Below are 18,406 nucleotides of genomic sequence, written 5' to 3'. Positions count from 1 at the left end.
GCTAAGGAAATCTATAAATCCGCCGTGGCGATATCGATACTGATGGCTACCCATGTTTTATCGCCCTGCGGATACGCGATCGCCCGGATCTCGATTATGAATTCCCGTCGTCCTAGTCTCAGCGGGGTGACTGACTTTCCGAGATATCTTTAGTCGCGCCCGTTGATTTTTCAGTTTCACATATTTTCCACGCGTCTTCTCTCTTTTCGATCAACTTGATGAATATTGCATGAACTAATTTGCATAAATATTTTGATTTTACATTAGCGAACACTTGTAAAATTAAGTTCTTTACTTTTTTTTTTATCCTTAAAATAGAAACACGTACACGTTTTAATATTAATGGCGTTGCAAATTTACACGATTACTAAATAATCTTTCATCCGAATGAGCCAAATTAACAGTAATTAATAATTCTTTTTTTTCTTTTTTCTTTTTTCAGAAATCGAGGCGCAAGAAGCTTGCAAATGGTTAAGAGCCGCCGGATTCCCGCAGTACGCGCAAATGTACGAAGGTAAGTGTCTCGATAAACATCGGGAAGATAATTAACAATTATGGTTTAAAATTAAGATCTATTAACTCGAGCGATAATCCCTTTAAGTTGCGCCGGAATTGAACAAGTATGCTAAATAGTAACGCAAACTGAAAGGAAGTAATTTCAGATGAAATCTAAATCACTTGGGACATTCGAGGATTCAGATGTTCTGAAAGTAGATAATGGAAAAGAATTTAAGTGGTACTGTTGGAAAGGTGAATCGGCTTTTGTTATCCTCGAAGTCTCTATTTTCTTGAAGGAGACAAATTGCCTATACTTTCGACAAATTTTAACTCACTCGAGACTACGTGGCCGTATATGTACGTTGTCGCATATAAATTCTGATAAACATTATCTTAATTGCGTAAGATTATCATCGACATGATTTTCACGACATATTTTTAAAGTACTATGTGGGGAACCCTACGAGTTCAATCTTGCACAGGCTCTTCGTCTCGAAACGATCGCACGCGTCGGAAACGCGTGTACCGCTTGTTCTCGAGAAAGAATAGGACTGGAAAAAAGTGGCGTCATTTGTCAGGACTCCTTTCGAAGAAAAATAGTAAGAGCAGAGGAAATTGGAAAATTAAACGTGGAAGATTGATAAAACAGTGGCGCTCAGTCTGAACTTTGTGATTGTAAATCTTTAAAATCATACCGCGACGTATTAAACGTGCGTGGTACGCATTGGCAAGTTAATTCCGAAGGCTATCCATAGCTAAGGTGACAAATAATCTCTAGTACAGGCAAAATTAATGGGTCGTAACGGAGAGCTGTTAGTAAGTTAGTATTTTGCAACTGGGCCCCGACTGGCAACGCGAGCGTCGCGAAGCAGTTATTCATACGACAATACAATATGCGAGACGCGAGTTCTCCCGCGCATCGGTGACCACGTAGCGCCAGGACGTGGCGGAAGGAGGTGCTGTAACGAGCGACACGTGGGCAGACGCGGCGGATCAGGTCGTCGCGCGCGAGAGCTGAGAAAGTAAATTATTAAGGGGGCAGAGCTTGATGCGTATGTGCGCCCGGACATGTTAATACGTCTCATAATGCGGACCCTTTGTCGCAGCGCCTACCAACAATGCGTTCGTTATTGCGGTACCGGTGTATTGTTGCCGCCGCATTTGCGCCGCCGATGCCTTCTTCTCGCCGTGCCATTAGCGAGGTATTGTTTTACGTTTCTACCCGAGGGGAAGAGGGGGGGTCTTCTCGCGGAAGAGTTTAATGCCTGGCAGGCCTGCTCTGTCAAGGGTCAATTTTTAACCGTCTCTCGGATCCATTTTCTAGCCTACTTCCTCAGTCTAACGGGGCTCAAAAGTAATATTTCGCGAAATAAGACACCGGTTGTACGTAGAAAGTATTTCATTCCCGGAGATCCGCGAACCACTCAGTTATAATGGCATTAGAGGCTTTAAAAAATTTTCGAAAATTTAAAATTTTAAAGCTCATCCCGTCTTTTTGCACCAAGCACCACGTAACGCTGAATAAAATATCTCGGGGGGAGAGGAGATTTAATGATTTCATTCTACCGACAATATCCTGGTGACATAAATCTCGTCTTACATTGTGACGCTTAGCCACGAGGTAAGATCCGCGTAGATGTAAATCAGTGCGACTAGGCGAAATGAAAAATTACGCGAGTCATTAATCACTCGCCCGACGGCGTCCGGGTGAATATTATTCCCGCGTTAGCTCTTGAAATTGAAGAAAGACCTGGAATTACTCGCCGTGCCAAGGACGCTAATGATTGCTGAACACGAGGCATTAGTCCTTTCCCTATGCACACGTGGCTTAATGCCTCCGCGTGCGCGTTCGCTCTCTCCGCGGATTTGAGGAACTCCGTTTACGTCTACTACGAAATATCATATGCGGTGTGAAGAAATACACGCCAAGGAAAATTGCATCGGCGAGAGTTTGCGTCAGCTGTGTCCTCGCGAACATTTTATTTTTGTAACAACTTATACCTACACGCGACACTTACCGAGACATTGGTAACTAAAAATTAATTGCTAGCCACGCTCAGCGAAGGCAGAAAGTATAATATTCCGTTCTGTATATACTTTTGGCTTACTTTTAAATCCGCGAAATCAAAATACACGATTAAGCGGAAAACGAGGCTTAACATAATTATGATTTATTATTTAAACGCATTGCTGATCGGAGTTTTTCGATTCGTTTAATAACTCGATATTACATGTAACTGTAATTTGCAAGTTTAATAAGTTAGCTCCATTATAACTGTAAATTTATGTGCCTCCGGTCACGCCATCAGTACGCAGGCGAGCGAGAAGAGCGCGTGTTTTTCTCACCGCGGCAAGGAATCGGAGTGGCAAACGCGCCTTGCATAAGCAAGAGGCGGAAAATAAAATTTCCCATTGGACGTCTACGAATCGCAAGATACCAGCTTGCCCACCGTATCATATTAAAACAACACACGTTTGCTAGATACCCCTTATTCCCCCATATCTCGAAATAACACAACGACGACGCACAAAGTATAACAAAAGTTATCATTTCCATAATCATCTCTAGGAGGAAAAAGGTTTCAATTCCGTCGCGTACTGCCGTGCGTTAAAAATATAGAATTTTTTTTTTTTAGTCGCGACTTCAAGCTCCAATTAATTTAACATTTTAGATTTTTCTTCTTAAATATGTTTATTTAATTGCGATATTACAGAGTACATCTTATATCACCGTGAAGAAATCGCGCGGACAGCCTTAAAGAGACGTTGCGTAATGAAATATGCGGTGTTAATCATGGGCGAGAGGATTAACGTCGATCGCGTAAAGAGTGTCGAGCCGCGGCACTCCCATTTCTATTGTACGAACGGCGGGCAGAGATATAAGCCATTCTGTTTCACGACGGTCGTGATTAAACAGATTTGCTAGACACGTACTGCGCGGTTGCTGCATAAGCCACCGTCGCGAGCCGCGACGACGCGCGTATCCAAAACGTCACGTAGAATTTAGACGGAAGGATAATTTAAAAATTAATTTTTACGGTAATAACAATAACTGTGGATTAGTTTCTTTTCGAGTATACCGATTATCTCCCGCGGGAGAAAAAAAGCGTCTTTTGTTCCGGCATTTTTAAAAGTTTATTTTATGCGTGGGGATTGTATTTCGTGTTATTTGTAACGACATAAATCAGCCGTAAAAGTTTCGAGATAAAACGATTTTATATTTCTGCTACGAAGAGCGAGACATGCTGTTTATTTATTATTCTACAGAAGCCAGCTTGCACACAAAGCTGCTGGGGTTCTCTGAAGAGAGAGAGAGCTCAAAGAGAACCTTAGATATCATATATTTCTCAGATTTGATCAAATTTTTTCCGATTGAAATGCACGTTGTTTGATTTCAAACTATTCTCTTACAATAAACAAGGAATACTATAATAAAAGTTATCTCGCAAAAATTAACAAATGTTGCAAAAATATTCAATAGTTTTACCATTTCGTGCCAATTGTTTAAAAATACTAGAAAGCGCGTGCTGTTTTTTAAAAAACCCTAATTATAAATTACGAAAAAAAAATTATACGACTTACCAATCTGCATGAGCAGCGGAGTTGGAAAGTTCTGCCGGTGACTGTAACATAAAATTAAACATATTAATGTAGAGATATGTAAGTATTTAAATTAATTTAAAGGTAAAGCTTTTTTTTTTTTTTTTTTAAAAAAGAAAAAATTTATATTTACCTATAAGTTGCTCCGCCGATGCAGGATGCCTATCCGAGGCCTGCTCCTCCTCTCAGATGGGACGTGTCGAGTCATCCTTCCGCGCACAAGTCACTCGCGAACACCGCGACCGTGATTTTACTCGCGAAAATTATTAAACACTTTCGCACGTTATTTTTCGGCACTCCCGTTAAAAAATAATCGTAAAAAAACGCCCGTAAACTATCGGCACTTCCGAAACGACCGACGAACCGGCTGCGGTTCGTATAATAATTAATATCGGCGATTACGACGCTTTCGATGACTCCTGTGGATGCAGTTGTGACGATCTGTAACAAAAAAAATATATATATTATTAAATTGTAGAGATGCTACAAGTGTTCAGTCTTTAAAAAAGTTTTGAAAAAGTGATTATTACCTCTGGGGTTGATCCGTTGATGCACGATGCCTTTCCGAGGCCTCCTCCTCCTCTCAGAACATCAGATCCTTCCGTCGGAGTTGACCAGCTTCCTCCAGGCCATTCGAAATTCGTCCTCGCCCTGGTTATCTGCGAACAAAAAGCCCAGACAATTAATAAAAATTACACGAGTCTATACGACTTCTAAAATAGAACGATCAAGTAAGGATGTGGCTTACTTTAAGGAAAGGAGCTTAATCACACGTCTTCTCCTCACACGGATAATGGGGAGGAGAAGATAGTTCTCGTGCCGGGCCGGGCGATTTTCGTTAAACGGAAGTGCGAATTTCGGTACGGAGAGACACGTGCTTACTGCACAGCGCGTAGTACGTGTATACTCGCGCGACCGCTGGAGAAGGACAGAGCGAGAGTGGGAGTAGTGGGGGAAAATACCTAGCGTGAGTTGCGTACGCTCGCGCTCGCTTATCTTCTCCCCTTTCCCCCCGGCTACCTCTCTCTCTTTCTCTCTATCATCTCTATACAATTAACGCGTTATACGAAATTTTATATGTTGAATATTAATTGCAAAATAAACCGATATCGAATTTCAAAATCTTTTTGACAACTAACGTTGACCCTTGTCCCTTTTTTTCTCAATTACTAGTAGTTTTTGCGAAAAATTAAAAGGTACCCAATAATCGTTGTCAATCTCATTACGTTTGTTAATTAATTTCAAGTTTCACTCAGCTCTCTGCGTGAACTGTTTCAGCTTTCGCAATCTCTTTCGTATTCTCTCGCTGTAAGTAGAGCGATTCTACATTTATGCGGGTAGAAATTCAGCCGCGAGCGCTGCTGGAACACGGGGAGTTTACAAAACGATTTGCTTTTTGCGCGGCGTCGCGTCTGACAGTGGGTCGTTAACGCGAGCGACGTCCCAAAAAATCGACTCGTATATCCTCGTGAATCACGCGTTGCGTCAACGGCGACGGCGGCAGGGCATAAATCGATCGTTACCGTTCAATCCTCGACGGTGTACCCTAGACGTGCCACCGGCGTCGCGGCGCGGCATCGCGCCAACCGGTGTCAGGTGGTCGTCTCTTTCGTTTGCCGGAATTTATAGTTTAAGAAAAAGCGCTCTCTTTTCCTTTCTCTCTCTCTGTCTCTCTTCGCGGTGTGTTAAAATAATTTCAATCGAATGCAGACTAAAATTGCCACGGGCAGTAACGGTCACGATTCACGAAACCGCGGGGTGTCGGAAGCACGTGCTGCTCTTTCTGCCTTCTTTCCGACGCTGAATTGGCACGACGCCAGACGTCGAGGCGCGCTTCTCCTGTTGCCTCTCCGTCTTCACCGCGTTATCTTTCTTTTTTTAATTTCCTCCGCGGTGTGACAGCGGAGGGAACATAATTGTCTCAGACTGCGAGCAGGACAGACTATCCGTCTCTTACTTAGAATCCGCCACAGCTGCGGATACAGTAGTCTCTTGAGACTATCGCGACATAATTAATCGTCCGAACGGCGCGAATAGAGCGTTTCGTGGAATCATCGACCGCCTATACGAATACGTATTATTACGTATCGAATCACGGAAACGACCGTCCAGGGAAATTCCCGGCTTTGACTCGGCATTTCCGAGACGTCGGGCTTATCTCTCAGCTAATTCTCCGCTCGTAACTTCAAATCGGATTCGCGTCGCAAAGAAAATTAATGGGTATTTAATATCGTATATGAATAATGATAATATCTTTCGAATTGTTGTGAATTAATGATCGTAGATGTCAGGGTGGGATATTTCGAAGGACGCGAGCCATAAATAGTTTGCTCACCGTCTCGTTTTATAGTAATTCACTTAGTCGAGGAATTTTTTTCAGCGCGCCTCGTGTTCACGTTACCAATTAAGGATAGCATGAAATATTAACTCTCCTCCAGCTAGTACTAAGAGAGGAACATTTATATATCTGCGAAACATCGCGAAGGCTGATTGCTATGCACGGCTGATCTTCGGCCCGGCTCGACTCGACTCTTCGGATTCTCCTCGGGGTGCAAGCCCGCTTGGAAGGTCGCGCAAATGGTTTTCATAAGACCTTGGAGAACGTGACATCGGCGCTGGAAATATGCCGTTCTCGAGAAACGTTTGGCTTCTTACGAGATTCGCTCTATTCCATTTCGTGGAAATATCGATGGAAATTGGAGCGGCAGATTCTTTGAGTGCGAATAAAATATCCTTCTTAAGATGCGCATACATGCACTCAGCGAACAACCGCCGAGCAGCGAGCACGAATATTTATAAGCAAATAAGTAAAAAATAATACGCTACAAAATCATACGCTAATACGTTCTCAACGAATGTTCCCTTTCGCTGCGTTTTGGGCATTATATATATTTATACGATTCAGTGGGTCACGATTCTATTCAGCTGCAGGTGACGAAGGCTTCGTACACCTACTGTTAATGAAGCGCGGACACCCATAATGTAATAATAATCGCGCAAGCGGAAATACATTGCGAGAGGATCCGACACGGGTGAAACCTTCACCCAGTTTCTGCGTATATGCCTTTAGTACAAAATCGCGAGCAGATTGAAGGAACTGGGACACCTAGTTACGCCGGTAACAACAGCTTCGTTTAAATGACCTTTTCACGCCTAGTTTCTCCTCTTCCGCTTTCATACCCCTCTTCCTGTTACAGTTACCACGGAGCTCGCATTCTCGATACAGTATTTTCGGAATATACTCAACGAACGGCGGTAGAGAAATTCTCCACACGAAAAAGTATATTTATCACGAGAAGCAAAGCCACTGACTACGTAGATAAAAATAATGCAGCACCTTTTCGCAACGTTTATTACTTGCTGGAATGTGATGAAACAATTTAAAATTCTTGACAGCGTGCATAACTGATTTTTTTTTTCTCGAAATAAAAGTAGATTACGTAGAAATACTTCGAATTTAATTAATTTTTTTTTTTTTTCTTAAGTACTTTGAAAGTAATATTAAATATTCGAAGTTTACACGTTGCTTTTTTCCGTGAAACGGAAGATATACTTTTCTTAAAGTGTAACTGATAAAGAATGACTGATAACTTTGGAGAAATTTAGTGACTTTGAAAAATAACCGATTGAAATTGTTGGAAAGTTTTCCTCGTCAATTATATCGTTCTGAGGGACGTTCAAGATTATATTATCGTTTGAAAAATAAAAAAGGGAATGGGAAATTTAATGAAATTATGATAAATGGACTTGTGAAAGATAAAAAAAAATTTTCCAAGCTTCTCAAGTTAACTTGAACATTAAAATAATCTTTATGCTGGAACGAGCGTTAGAAAAACGGAGCCACGTATTATATTTAAAATCTCAACGTAATCGATGGTTTTACTTTTACCTAGCGTCTTATAATTTTCAACGAAGAGCTTATGAGTGAGCGAATATCTCGGTTTCATATGCGAACCGCCGTTCGTTTCAATCGGATGTCTACGTGACTCGCGTAAAACATGAAACGATCGATCACACTCCATCTCCAGTCTCGATAAATCGTTATCTGGCTGTTTGGACGCGTCTCGCCCTCGTCGCACGTCTAATCGCAGGCGCGCCGCCGACTTTTTATTATTCACGGACATTCAGCGTGGACGACGGCAATAAAAGGCACCCGACAGGTTCACCAACGTGTGGCACGCATCGTGCACTATGCTTCGCTAATTAGTCACACGATATCTCGATAAGCGGTCAGTCGGCTACGCGCGTTATAACATCAGAGTTATTTTGTTACGTAACTTTGGAATGCGCGCGTCGTCTGCCGATGACGAGCACGGGATAAAGCGTTCAATAGCAGAGTCGCGATTCTTCAATGACTCGACCAGATTTCGACGATGACAATTCCGTGTCCAAGTTACTGACATATCTCGTCATTCTAATCGGCTATCGGTTACGTAATTGGCAAATAATATTAGATAAGAGAGGAGGGTGAGAGACGAAAGCACCGCAGATACAGAGTTTTAGCGACACGTACCGCCGTACCGCTATTATCGCCTATTAATTACTAGGCTGAGCCACGCATCGCGCGGTCTAAGGCCCGATAAATAAAGCAAGGGTTAATTTAATAAGGCAAGGGTAGTTAATAATCCGTCGCCGGCAATAGGAACGTCCATCACAGCCGCTTGCTTTCGAAGCGCGGCGAGATATGGATGTGCAGCAGAGGGACGATGTACCAATCGCTCGGCAGTCGTTACAACTGGTTCGTAATGACAAACGATGTCGTTACGTCTATCTGATTACGTGAGGCATAAAGAATCGCTGCCGGACTGAAAAGCACCCGCGGTGAAGGTGGCGGGGTAGAGAGGCCCCTCAATGAGCGGAGCGATTACGAGAACGAATCGTGGCTAGTCGGCCATGAAGGAGCCTCTTCTCTGCAACCGATACGGCGCGTCCGTTATTTCTCGACATAAATAAATTCGACCGTGATTTAGCAGCGTGTACCGGCCGGCTGTTTCCGATGACTGAAGTACAGGGTTATCGCGACTGCAACGCGTTAGGCCGTATGACATATGTACGTTTCGCCGATCGCGATATATAACGAGCATTACTTCAACCTGCCTTACTCGCCTGTAGCATTCAAAATGGTTGTTACGAATATCCTCAACGATTTTGTGAATTTCACGAGGTTTTTACGTTCGTGCGCTTTTAAATCTCTACCGCGATTATTTAAGTTTCTACAAATTGAGAAACGGGCTTAATTTCAACGTTCTGTTTAGACGCGGCGTGGCGTATGCATTCTCGTAACTACGCCGAAGTAACGATCAAACTAAGTAACGTTCGGAATTAATTTCTCTTCGAGGCGGTTTTATTGCCCGAATTTCGTGATAAAGTTTGCCTCCTAAATTTTAGGACCAGCCTCGAGTTTAGATTACTGAGTATTCAACATCGGTCCCGCGATATTCCGCAACAAAGTTTCATGTTAGATTTCATCCGATTAATCTACCGCAGGCGGTTCAAAGCGTACAAGAGAGAATTATGTAACCCAAGCGGATCCCTGACGTCGAAAGGAGAGCGCCGAGGGGCAAAGCTCGCTCTCTCTCTCTTTCTCTTTCTCTTTCAAATCAAACGCGCGAATATCGCCCGCATCTATTTCAGTAATCGCTCGCGCCAGCATCTGCTCCTCGTTTCTTCGGCATCTCCGACAGTACGGCAGATACGTATAAATGTTCCGCGGCTTCTTCCTCACCGTCGAACACACCCGGAAATATGACCGTCGTAACGTAACGGCGACGCCTGGTAGATTTAATTCGGACGCAACTGGGTTACGCCGGCGCTCCTTCCTTCGCGATTCCGCGAAATCCCCCGCGTTATTTTACGATGGCCGTTTCTTCGACAAACATCAAAGCCCGGATTCTCGGCGTCGTCGGCCGCCGACCGTATAAATCAGGAGTCGCGGGTTTCATCTCGAGGGGGTGCGAGCCTTGGACGGATTTATGCCCGCGCTGCGCATCACATTGGAAACGCTCGACGGTCGTGTTATGATCCCGTCGTCATCCGCGCAACACTTAATCTCGTTAACTTCTTCCGCGATTACGCGCGATAGGAAGATGGAAACCTGCCGACTTTCGCGCGAAACTTTCCTCTCGTTTCTACAATCCGCGCTTTCTTGCAATAAGAGTAGCAACTAGTTCGCACGGGGCGAGTCGAGGCCGCCGCAAATGGTGACGTCAAGGTCGATGCAGTATCATGCACCGATATCGCAGCGCGAATTCTACCGTGCCATCAAGGGCAAGACTTATTTTCCTTTTATTCGAGCACCATAAATTCCGTGATGTTCGGCCTGCGAAGTTAGTCTCGGCGAAGCGCCAGCGAAATTCGCCGTTGTGTAGAGTTTAATCGCCGCTTCCCACGGTACGTGCGGGGCATCGGCGATTAAGCCGTCTCCGAGAACGGGCTTGATCGTTCGCGAATAATTTCCTCAGGTTGCCCCCAACCTGTCCCAGCCCTTCTCTCATCCTTCCGCCTTTTTGCTCGCACGCGTCGCTCTCGCGCCGGCGACAAAGTAATCTCACCCGGGATAAATTATTCGACGGCCGGCGAAAATGTAAATTCGCCCCGGTGGGCGAGGGCGGCGATTTATACGCGACCAAGCGGGATACTTTGCTGGCACCTAAGTGCCAGCCAATCCCTTTTTCGCCCGACGCACGCGCACGCTAATTTATGCGACTGCATTTCGCGGTATTCGCGATGCAGACGCGTCGTCTCTCACGAACGCTAATTCTACTTGTCGCGACGTTTGCTCGCGGGCGAGAGGATGAAGCGGAAAGCCCCCACGAACTTTCAATGGCAAATTTTTAGTCGCCGTGTAAAAAGATATTTTTTTAATCCGCACGATTCAAAATAATTTCTTCGCCGCGATAATCAGATGTCGTTATCTTGGCGTTTGAAATGCGTATCGTTCGGATTCGGAGGAAAAGAAACATCATAGAACCGAGCAGCCTTCACCGACGCGTGCACATTACACTTTTGCCATGTATGTACGCGCAACGAGGGGTTTATTTCGAGCGATGACATTGAACAGCGGATGAAAAATGAAAAAGCTCGCGGCGCTTAAATATACTGAGAAGGACGGCTCTGTGCGAGACGTGGCGGCGCGCGACCAGCCACACCTCTATATTCGTTGTAACGAATTACTGTGCAAACCGGATTAATGTAAACCACCCCTCGGGAAACCTTCGCCCGTGCGAAGACCCCTCGCGGACAAAAGAGTATTAGCAGTGTGGGCAGATTATCTGGTGTTTCTCGCCGTGTCGCGCTCCCGCTTCTGTCATTAATTCTAAAATGTACAACAGAGAGACTTTCCGCCCGTACATTTGTTCGCCTGTCCATAAATACCGGCGAAAGATGCTTTTACTATTTCTTTTTACTTTTTAAGTTCTATTTCTCGAAAGATACGTTATTAATGATCCCGCATAATTGCGGAATGCGCATAGCAAATCGCACACGTCACGCGCATTAACGCGAATTATTCGCCGTTCGCTTATCCTATCATTTCTCTCGTGCTTAAATTCAATCTCGCGGACGTTGACGCGCATTTAGTTTATCTTGCGATAGCCGTTGCACGCAAATCTTCATAGGAAACAACTGGTACTCGGAATTATAGATAGTTGACATTCCGCTAAGTGCAGAATATGAATGCGGATTATTAACCCTAGAAATAAAACATGAGTAATTCGCTGTCGTTCGCGAGACACCGTGCAATTTAAGCAATTAAAGTGGATTACCCCGCGAGCGCCGCTGCACTTGGCCGACGAGGTCTCGAGAGGGGGAGGGGGGGGGAGGGGTTAAAGCCGGGAAATAACTCATTCTGATCAAAGATTTTGTCTGACTCATCTGACTTCGTCTCGACCCGTCTTACGGACGCATACTAATTCAAGCTGACACACGAACGTTCGACGAGATTCTCCGTAAAGTCAACCTCTCCTCCCTGTCGCTTTTTCAGAGAGCAATAGCCTGGAGTGCTGCCAAATCCGTAGATGGCCCAAGCTAGGAAATCGTCTCGCGGCAGGTATTTTCGCGCCTGGAATTCGCAGAATACCGCGCTGCTACCGGAGCTTCGATCGTCGCGGAATCTCTTCTCGGGTGCGCCGAACCTGGCACCCGGCGCTCCGCGACAATGACGAAGACAACCCGCCGCGGTACGAGTTAGCGCGACGCGTTGGTAGGCTGCCCGATCTTACCGGGAAGGATATAATTTATCCGCGGGTATTTTCGAGAAGCCGCGGCCCGAAGATATCCTATTTGAAGAGTGCCATCGTGTATTCTCGAGACGAGGAAGCCGATTTCGCGCTTGACGGACGGGCTGTCAGCCCGTCTGGTGTCCGATAACGTAATTACGTAAGTGCGTCTGCTTAGATCACCGTCTTCGATAATGTCATTTCCTACTCAAACGTTTCCCGAAATAAATTCCGATGGCGGACTTCAGATCGCTTAATTGATTCGGTTCACTAACGCGTACGGGAAACGAGGTCGCGCGTTACATGCGGTATTTGAAATTATACCTGTATATTTCTTTTTCGTCAGCTGTTAGATGAATGAACACGTAACAGATAGAGTTATCAAACGCGTATCTATAATGCGATATCTCATGTTAAATTGCATCGTATGCTTGCGTAACTCGCATCGGCCAACGAATCGATGCCTACGGGAGGTAAAACGTAATTAAGTGCACAGTGCAGCCTTATTCCGAGAAATCGCGTAGAATAAATTTGCGCGCGGGCCGAGATGCGATCTACGAGCCAAGTGTTTTCTTTTTTCGTGCATTAGCTCTAGTCTAAGAATTTTGAACAGAGAGCGGGTACACCGCGGATCGCAAATCGACGTCCGAGTCCTAATGGATCCGCGAATCCCACGAATCGGCCATCTAAGGTTTTGGCGGCGCGCCAGAAATAGTACGCGGGGTGCGTGCATAGATCTCGCCGGGAGCAAAGGGGTCTTTGACACATCTGTTGGGGGTGAGCCAACTTGGAAAACGTGGCCGGCGGCGCTGTAACGTGCACCTGGATAAACCCACGTCGCTACCTCTCTTGCATCGATCACAAAGATTCGCAATGACGATGATAGGCGTTCGCCAAGCGGAATCGCCGTTTTAATGGAATCGATGTATATGTATAACCAGAAGGTAAAGAGAGAAAGAGAGAGAATCACAAAGGAACCGACCGATAGAATCTTAAGTGCGTGCGCACACGGGAGCCAGCGCGCTTCCACGAATTTCTGTCTTTGTTACTTGGATCTTCGTAGGTGGCCTGGGAGATTCGCGGGGATAGATTTTCCGCATGACGAGAATGCCACGGCGCCTTTAAACGCGTACGGCTGACAAAATACTGCGGGGCGATTAACCTCCGCCGCGATCGAACGTAAACGGAATTGATTCTATCGCTGACGTAGAATCCCGACAAACGTATTTAATATGAGAGTTTTATAAGACAGGTTACGGCAACTCGTATTAAAGGAACTGTTTTAATTAAATAAATGTTTCAAAATTAACACGATCTGCGCGATTAATGCAAATCTTTGAAATTATTTTCCTACTCGGAGTTATATTACAACAAAAAAAAGACTTGCCCACTGATACACAGCGACGGAGTTGACGATACACTTGCGACGATCTGTAACATACAAAGAAAAATATTAATGTACATATGCTAAAAATATAATTTGCACTGTTTAGAAAAAAATTAATATAGAAATGCTAAAAAAAAATATTTTTTTTACTCTGTCGAAACTAAGGGATGTGTAGGAGTGAATATCGATCGCGAGAGAATATCGACGAAAATTATTTTATTTCGATTAAAACTGTCGCGAGGCACGAAATAATGAACATCGCTTGCGCATCCATTTCTCGGCATTCTCCAGTAATAGAATGGAAATTCTCGCTAAACTGCGTTTCCGAGATCCCTCTCTCTCTTTCTAGCGTCTCCTGCTCATTTCTGCCTATATCGCGCGCGCGAGAAAATGAAACGTAAGCTTCGTGTTCGCGAGTGGAAACGGAGAACGGACAGATGACACGAAGACACAGTTTCTACGGATGAGAAAACGCCGACCGTGTCGCTTCCACGAAAGGCGCCTCCGTCGTCGTTGGTGGGCCGCAAATAGTCTCGGAATGGATCTCTCGGTAGATGAGAAGGGATGCGCGAATGTTGCACTTTCCGCCAAGCAGTATCTGTCTTCGCGACTGGTTCCTGATCGCTCTCGGGCCGATGGAGCGAGAAATTCGTGCGGACACGATCGACGCCGCTTTAGCGCCGCTTCTTCGGATACCGATTGAATTAGCGGTGCGTTGCCTCGTATCGAACACGCGAAATGTATCGGAAAACCTATATACGTTCTACCTGTGACGCGTCGCCAGTTAAGCCGTACGGCGTCATTCTCGTTTCACTTGCGATGTTAGTGAATTTGCGTGCGATGCTGACGCATGCCTTCGCGCGCATTAAGGTCGTCCGGGTTTAATCGTGACAATGGACAATGGCATCGCTAGCGATTATTCAAATAAGGCACCACTTGGAAGAAAGTTGAACTCCGCACGATAATCGCGAAGGAAAGTCTCAATTCTTACCGCGAGACAGATATTTCGGATGTGTCGCAACGGCTGTTCGTCATATTGTTAAAAAATGGCTTTTGGCACCAATTTCTTTTTTTTTTTTTTTTTTTTTTTCCGCGCTACACAACAGTTTCGTATTTCGCAGAACTGCGAGTTATATCCGATATAATTTATACTTGTTGGCGGGTGTCTTCGAGGATCTGTTACGAGAGACGTCAAATCGCGATAGCGATGATGTGGAGAAATCTTTTTCGGAATCTCGCTTGACCCAGTAAACGCGCTTTAAAGTAACAACGCCCGTCTCTGAGAGCTTTCTCGGTACAGAAACCTTTCTTCGCATTTGTTTTCTGCGGGCGCTAGCTGCGAAAAGATGCTGCGTTGCGGCGCGAAAATTAGACGTGTATTTCGGGCGATCGTAAGCCACGCGCATGCAGGCTTGTCACCCCTTTTAGCTTTCGACGTTAGGGGATTTTCCCGCATTTGCTTTGTATTCGAAGATGTTGCGTTATTTATACGTCACTTGCCTCTCTGCGAGGTAACAATTTATTAGCGTCCAGTTATGTATTACGAGAAATTTTTATTCAACTTAACAATAAAACACATCTAAAATAATGTTTGCGTCAGTGTCTCAAAAATAACACGGGGTTTTTTTTTTAATCATTTCGCCGCGTTTCTAAATAAACTTTTTTAAACTTTTAGAATATTTTAAATATATATTTATGATTTCTTATCTTAATTCTTTCCCGAATCTACAGAGTTTATAGAATTTTTTTTTGTTTAAATTAACATAGTATTATCTATTTTTTAATAAAAAAAAAAAAAAAGACAATAAATTTACAAAGATATGTACTACAAAATATGTATGTAGAAACGATCATAAACATAATTCGGTGTAATAGCGCGACAACTGGACATCGGTCGGTGCATCATACATCCGGGGATATCCGTCTTATTCTCGTACTACCCGGCCGCGCGTAGCGAAGTCGAGTGCAGGGCATGCACCCGTGAAATGCATCGGTTGCATCTCTCCCCGTTACCGTTCCTCTCGATCCCCTTCTCGTACGTACACTCGCGCCTCTCACCGTGCACACGCTTCTTCGTGCATTTGTATGCTCGACTCTTCCCCTCTTCTGGGACCAGCTGCCCCTCGGGTACGACTTTTTCTCTTTCTATCTCTCTGGCTCGCTACTTCTTCCTCTGCTACTCCACCGACCTCTTCCCTCTCTCGTAGCCGCACGCTTGGTAGAGTTGTTCTTCGTGTGCCGTGCCTCTCTTCTATATCGCTGCTACGCGCCGACGACCGCTAGTTGAGAGCCGACCGGCGAAAGAGTCACTACGTTCGCTCCGATTTACGAACCGCTCGTCATTCATCGCTCGTCCATTCGAATCGCGTGGCAATCCGAATTGTGCGCGTTGCACGCGCTTCTTTTCGTGACGGTGCGGCATGATCTTTCGAAACAAACATTCCGGGAAGGCGACCGCTGACCCGCAAAATTACAAGTAACATCGCCGAGAACACTTTTCCAACCAGTGATTGAAAGGAACTTTTGGACGCCGTGGGAACGAGATGGTAGTGAAAAAAAATAACGGAAGCGCGTTAGTGCATGACACTCCGAAAGAATAAAATTGACGATAGCGACAAGGGCGAATGGATAAGTTTACGATAACTGATTGACGATACTTAACTGGACGTAACTCGGGTGGATATAAACTTGAAGCAAACGCAACAAGTATGGTGCTCGATGCTCTTGTTTCTATCGCGCGCATTACGAGTGTCGATGACCGAAGACGGCCAGCCGAGTCGCGATCGATAAAGTTTGACGCCGCATAAAAATATTGATACGCGCAAATCCGTCAATTTATCATACGATCATCGGGGTGCCAATAATTTTCCGCTTTATTACCCTGACGCGTCGACGGTTCGCGATTCTCCGTAAAGCTACGTCTACGCGATTCATCGATCATCAGTGATTTCAACTGCGAAGGGAGGCACGTCGGTAGCGGAGAGATTGACACCGATCTCTGGATCTGGATCTGGATTCGCGTAATTAGAGGCGCCGGATAGTCGCGGTGGGATCGATTGAACGTTCCACCATGACGATGTGGGTGAGAGATTAAAAGTTGGCTGGTAGCCATGAGTCGCGTCGGATTCCTCACGTTCGTGTGATAGCGAGAAGGGAAACTTGGCCGTTTCCGCGTTGAGAAAGGGAGAAAATTCGTCGGGCAACGCGGTGTCACGAATGTGCCGCCGGTGCCTCAACGGAGACATGAAAGGTAAATAAGATTGCACCTAATAAATAAAAGTGCGTTAATCGACGCGGGCCTTACGATCGCCTGATTTACACCTTTTTGCAATTTATTTCGTCTACGAGCGCGGTTTATAGCCTTTATCTTATCTCGGTTCGCGGTGTGTGCTCGACATTTTGTTCCCGCGTCGGGCGCTACACGCTCCATCGGGCAATAATGTCGCAACATTCCGGGCTGGGATCACCGCTCCGCGCTGGCCCAGGAATTGAAAAAAAATTTTCCAATAATCCCGACTTAAACGGTAAAATCCGTGAATTTCGCAAACGAGACCTCTCGACGAAATAAAACGTTCCATTAGGTCCCGTTAGCCATGCGCGCAAACGTGAGTCTACTTGTTGGCATTGCTATCATTTTACCATGCAAATTGTACACTTTTCCTTAAGTATCATTCAGATTTCGTACATTCTTATCTCGTTCTTTGCATATAATTGATCCCAATATATTTCAACTTTTTTTGAATATTCATGTCTTTTTTTTTTTTTATCACGCATAATTAAATTTTTTAATTTGCGAGTGTACTGTTATGTACACCAATTTATATTATGCATCTTAAACACGATATGTGACAACGCGGAGCTAGTAATTCTGAATCTTTCCAAAAGAAGAAAGAGCAATTTAAGCATTATGAATAATGAAAGGATGGTATTTATCGCGTGTTACGCTAGACGTGTAAGATTGAAAAAAATCGCGGAAAATTCACGACGCGTGCTCATATTTTCATGCAGTGAACGCCCATCGATCCGTATCATCCTGCCGCGGCGAGCCGCGCAAAAATCACGATAATTAGTTTGCTCGCGGCGCAATAATCGCGAGTGAAGTCACCCGTATCTAAAAGGACAATCTTATGTCATATCGTTGCGGTACGTGGGCGTAATTATAGTCCGGTTGCAAATAAAAACGCTCGTCCTTCGTTTAGCATTGGCGATCCTGCGATGGAAATCCTTCCACATGTCGATATAATATCCGCGCGATTCAAGCCACTCGATTATTACGTAAACGCGCCGTCAAAAGATCCGCGTAGCTATTAATTTCTTATTATTTAGTTTGATCGTCGCGTAGTTATTTTTTTTTTTTTTTTACGCAGCCCGCTAACGATATTATATTTTGCTATAGAAAATTGACGTTTTCACCGTGAACAGTGCGATATTTTACAATGGCATTTGTCATAAAACGTCGCATAATGACATTTGCAAATCTAATATTCCCGCAAACGATGGATGCGACCCTTATAATGGGATTACGATATAATTGATGAATTTTCGACGCAGCTCCGGGATATCCCGCTAAAGCGCCGCTCGACAACTCCATTCGCAATCAATTCAATAACCTTTTCTGCAGTAAAGTGAAATTAATCCGTTACATCACGTTACATTAGAACGCGACGCAAAATACAATTCGACACCCACGGATTTTGTTATTCGA

At 44.7% G+C, this 18,406-nt stretch overlaps 1 protein-coding gene across 1 annotated transcript in view; it reads left to right on the top strand.

The window, feature by feature from the left end:
* The window catches only part of Cv-c (crossveinless c), a 169,152-nt gene that overhangs the window by 124,085 nt on the left and 26,661 nt on the right, over positions 1 to 18,406 (top strand). Inside the window, exon 9 of the mRNA XM_070656351.1 lies at positions 443 to 514. Within this exon, the coding sequence (XP_070512452.1) occupies positions 443 to 514 (72 nt within the window). The remainder of the gene's footprint in view (positions 1 to 442; positions 515 to 18,406) is intronic.

This window comes from Cardiocondyla obscurior, linkage group LG05 (genome assembly GCF_019399895.1).
Source record: "Cardiocondyla obscurior isolate alpha-2009 linkage group LG05, Cobs3.1, whole genome shotgun sequence".
Taxonomy (NCBI): Eukaryota; Metazoa; Arthropoda; class Insecta; order Hymenoptera; family Formicidae; genus Cardiocondyla; species Cardiocondyla obscurior.
The sequence above is the reverse complement of the archived record's forward strand: the minus strand, read 5'-3'. Positions and strand labels throughout refer to the sequence as shown.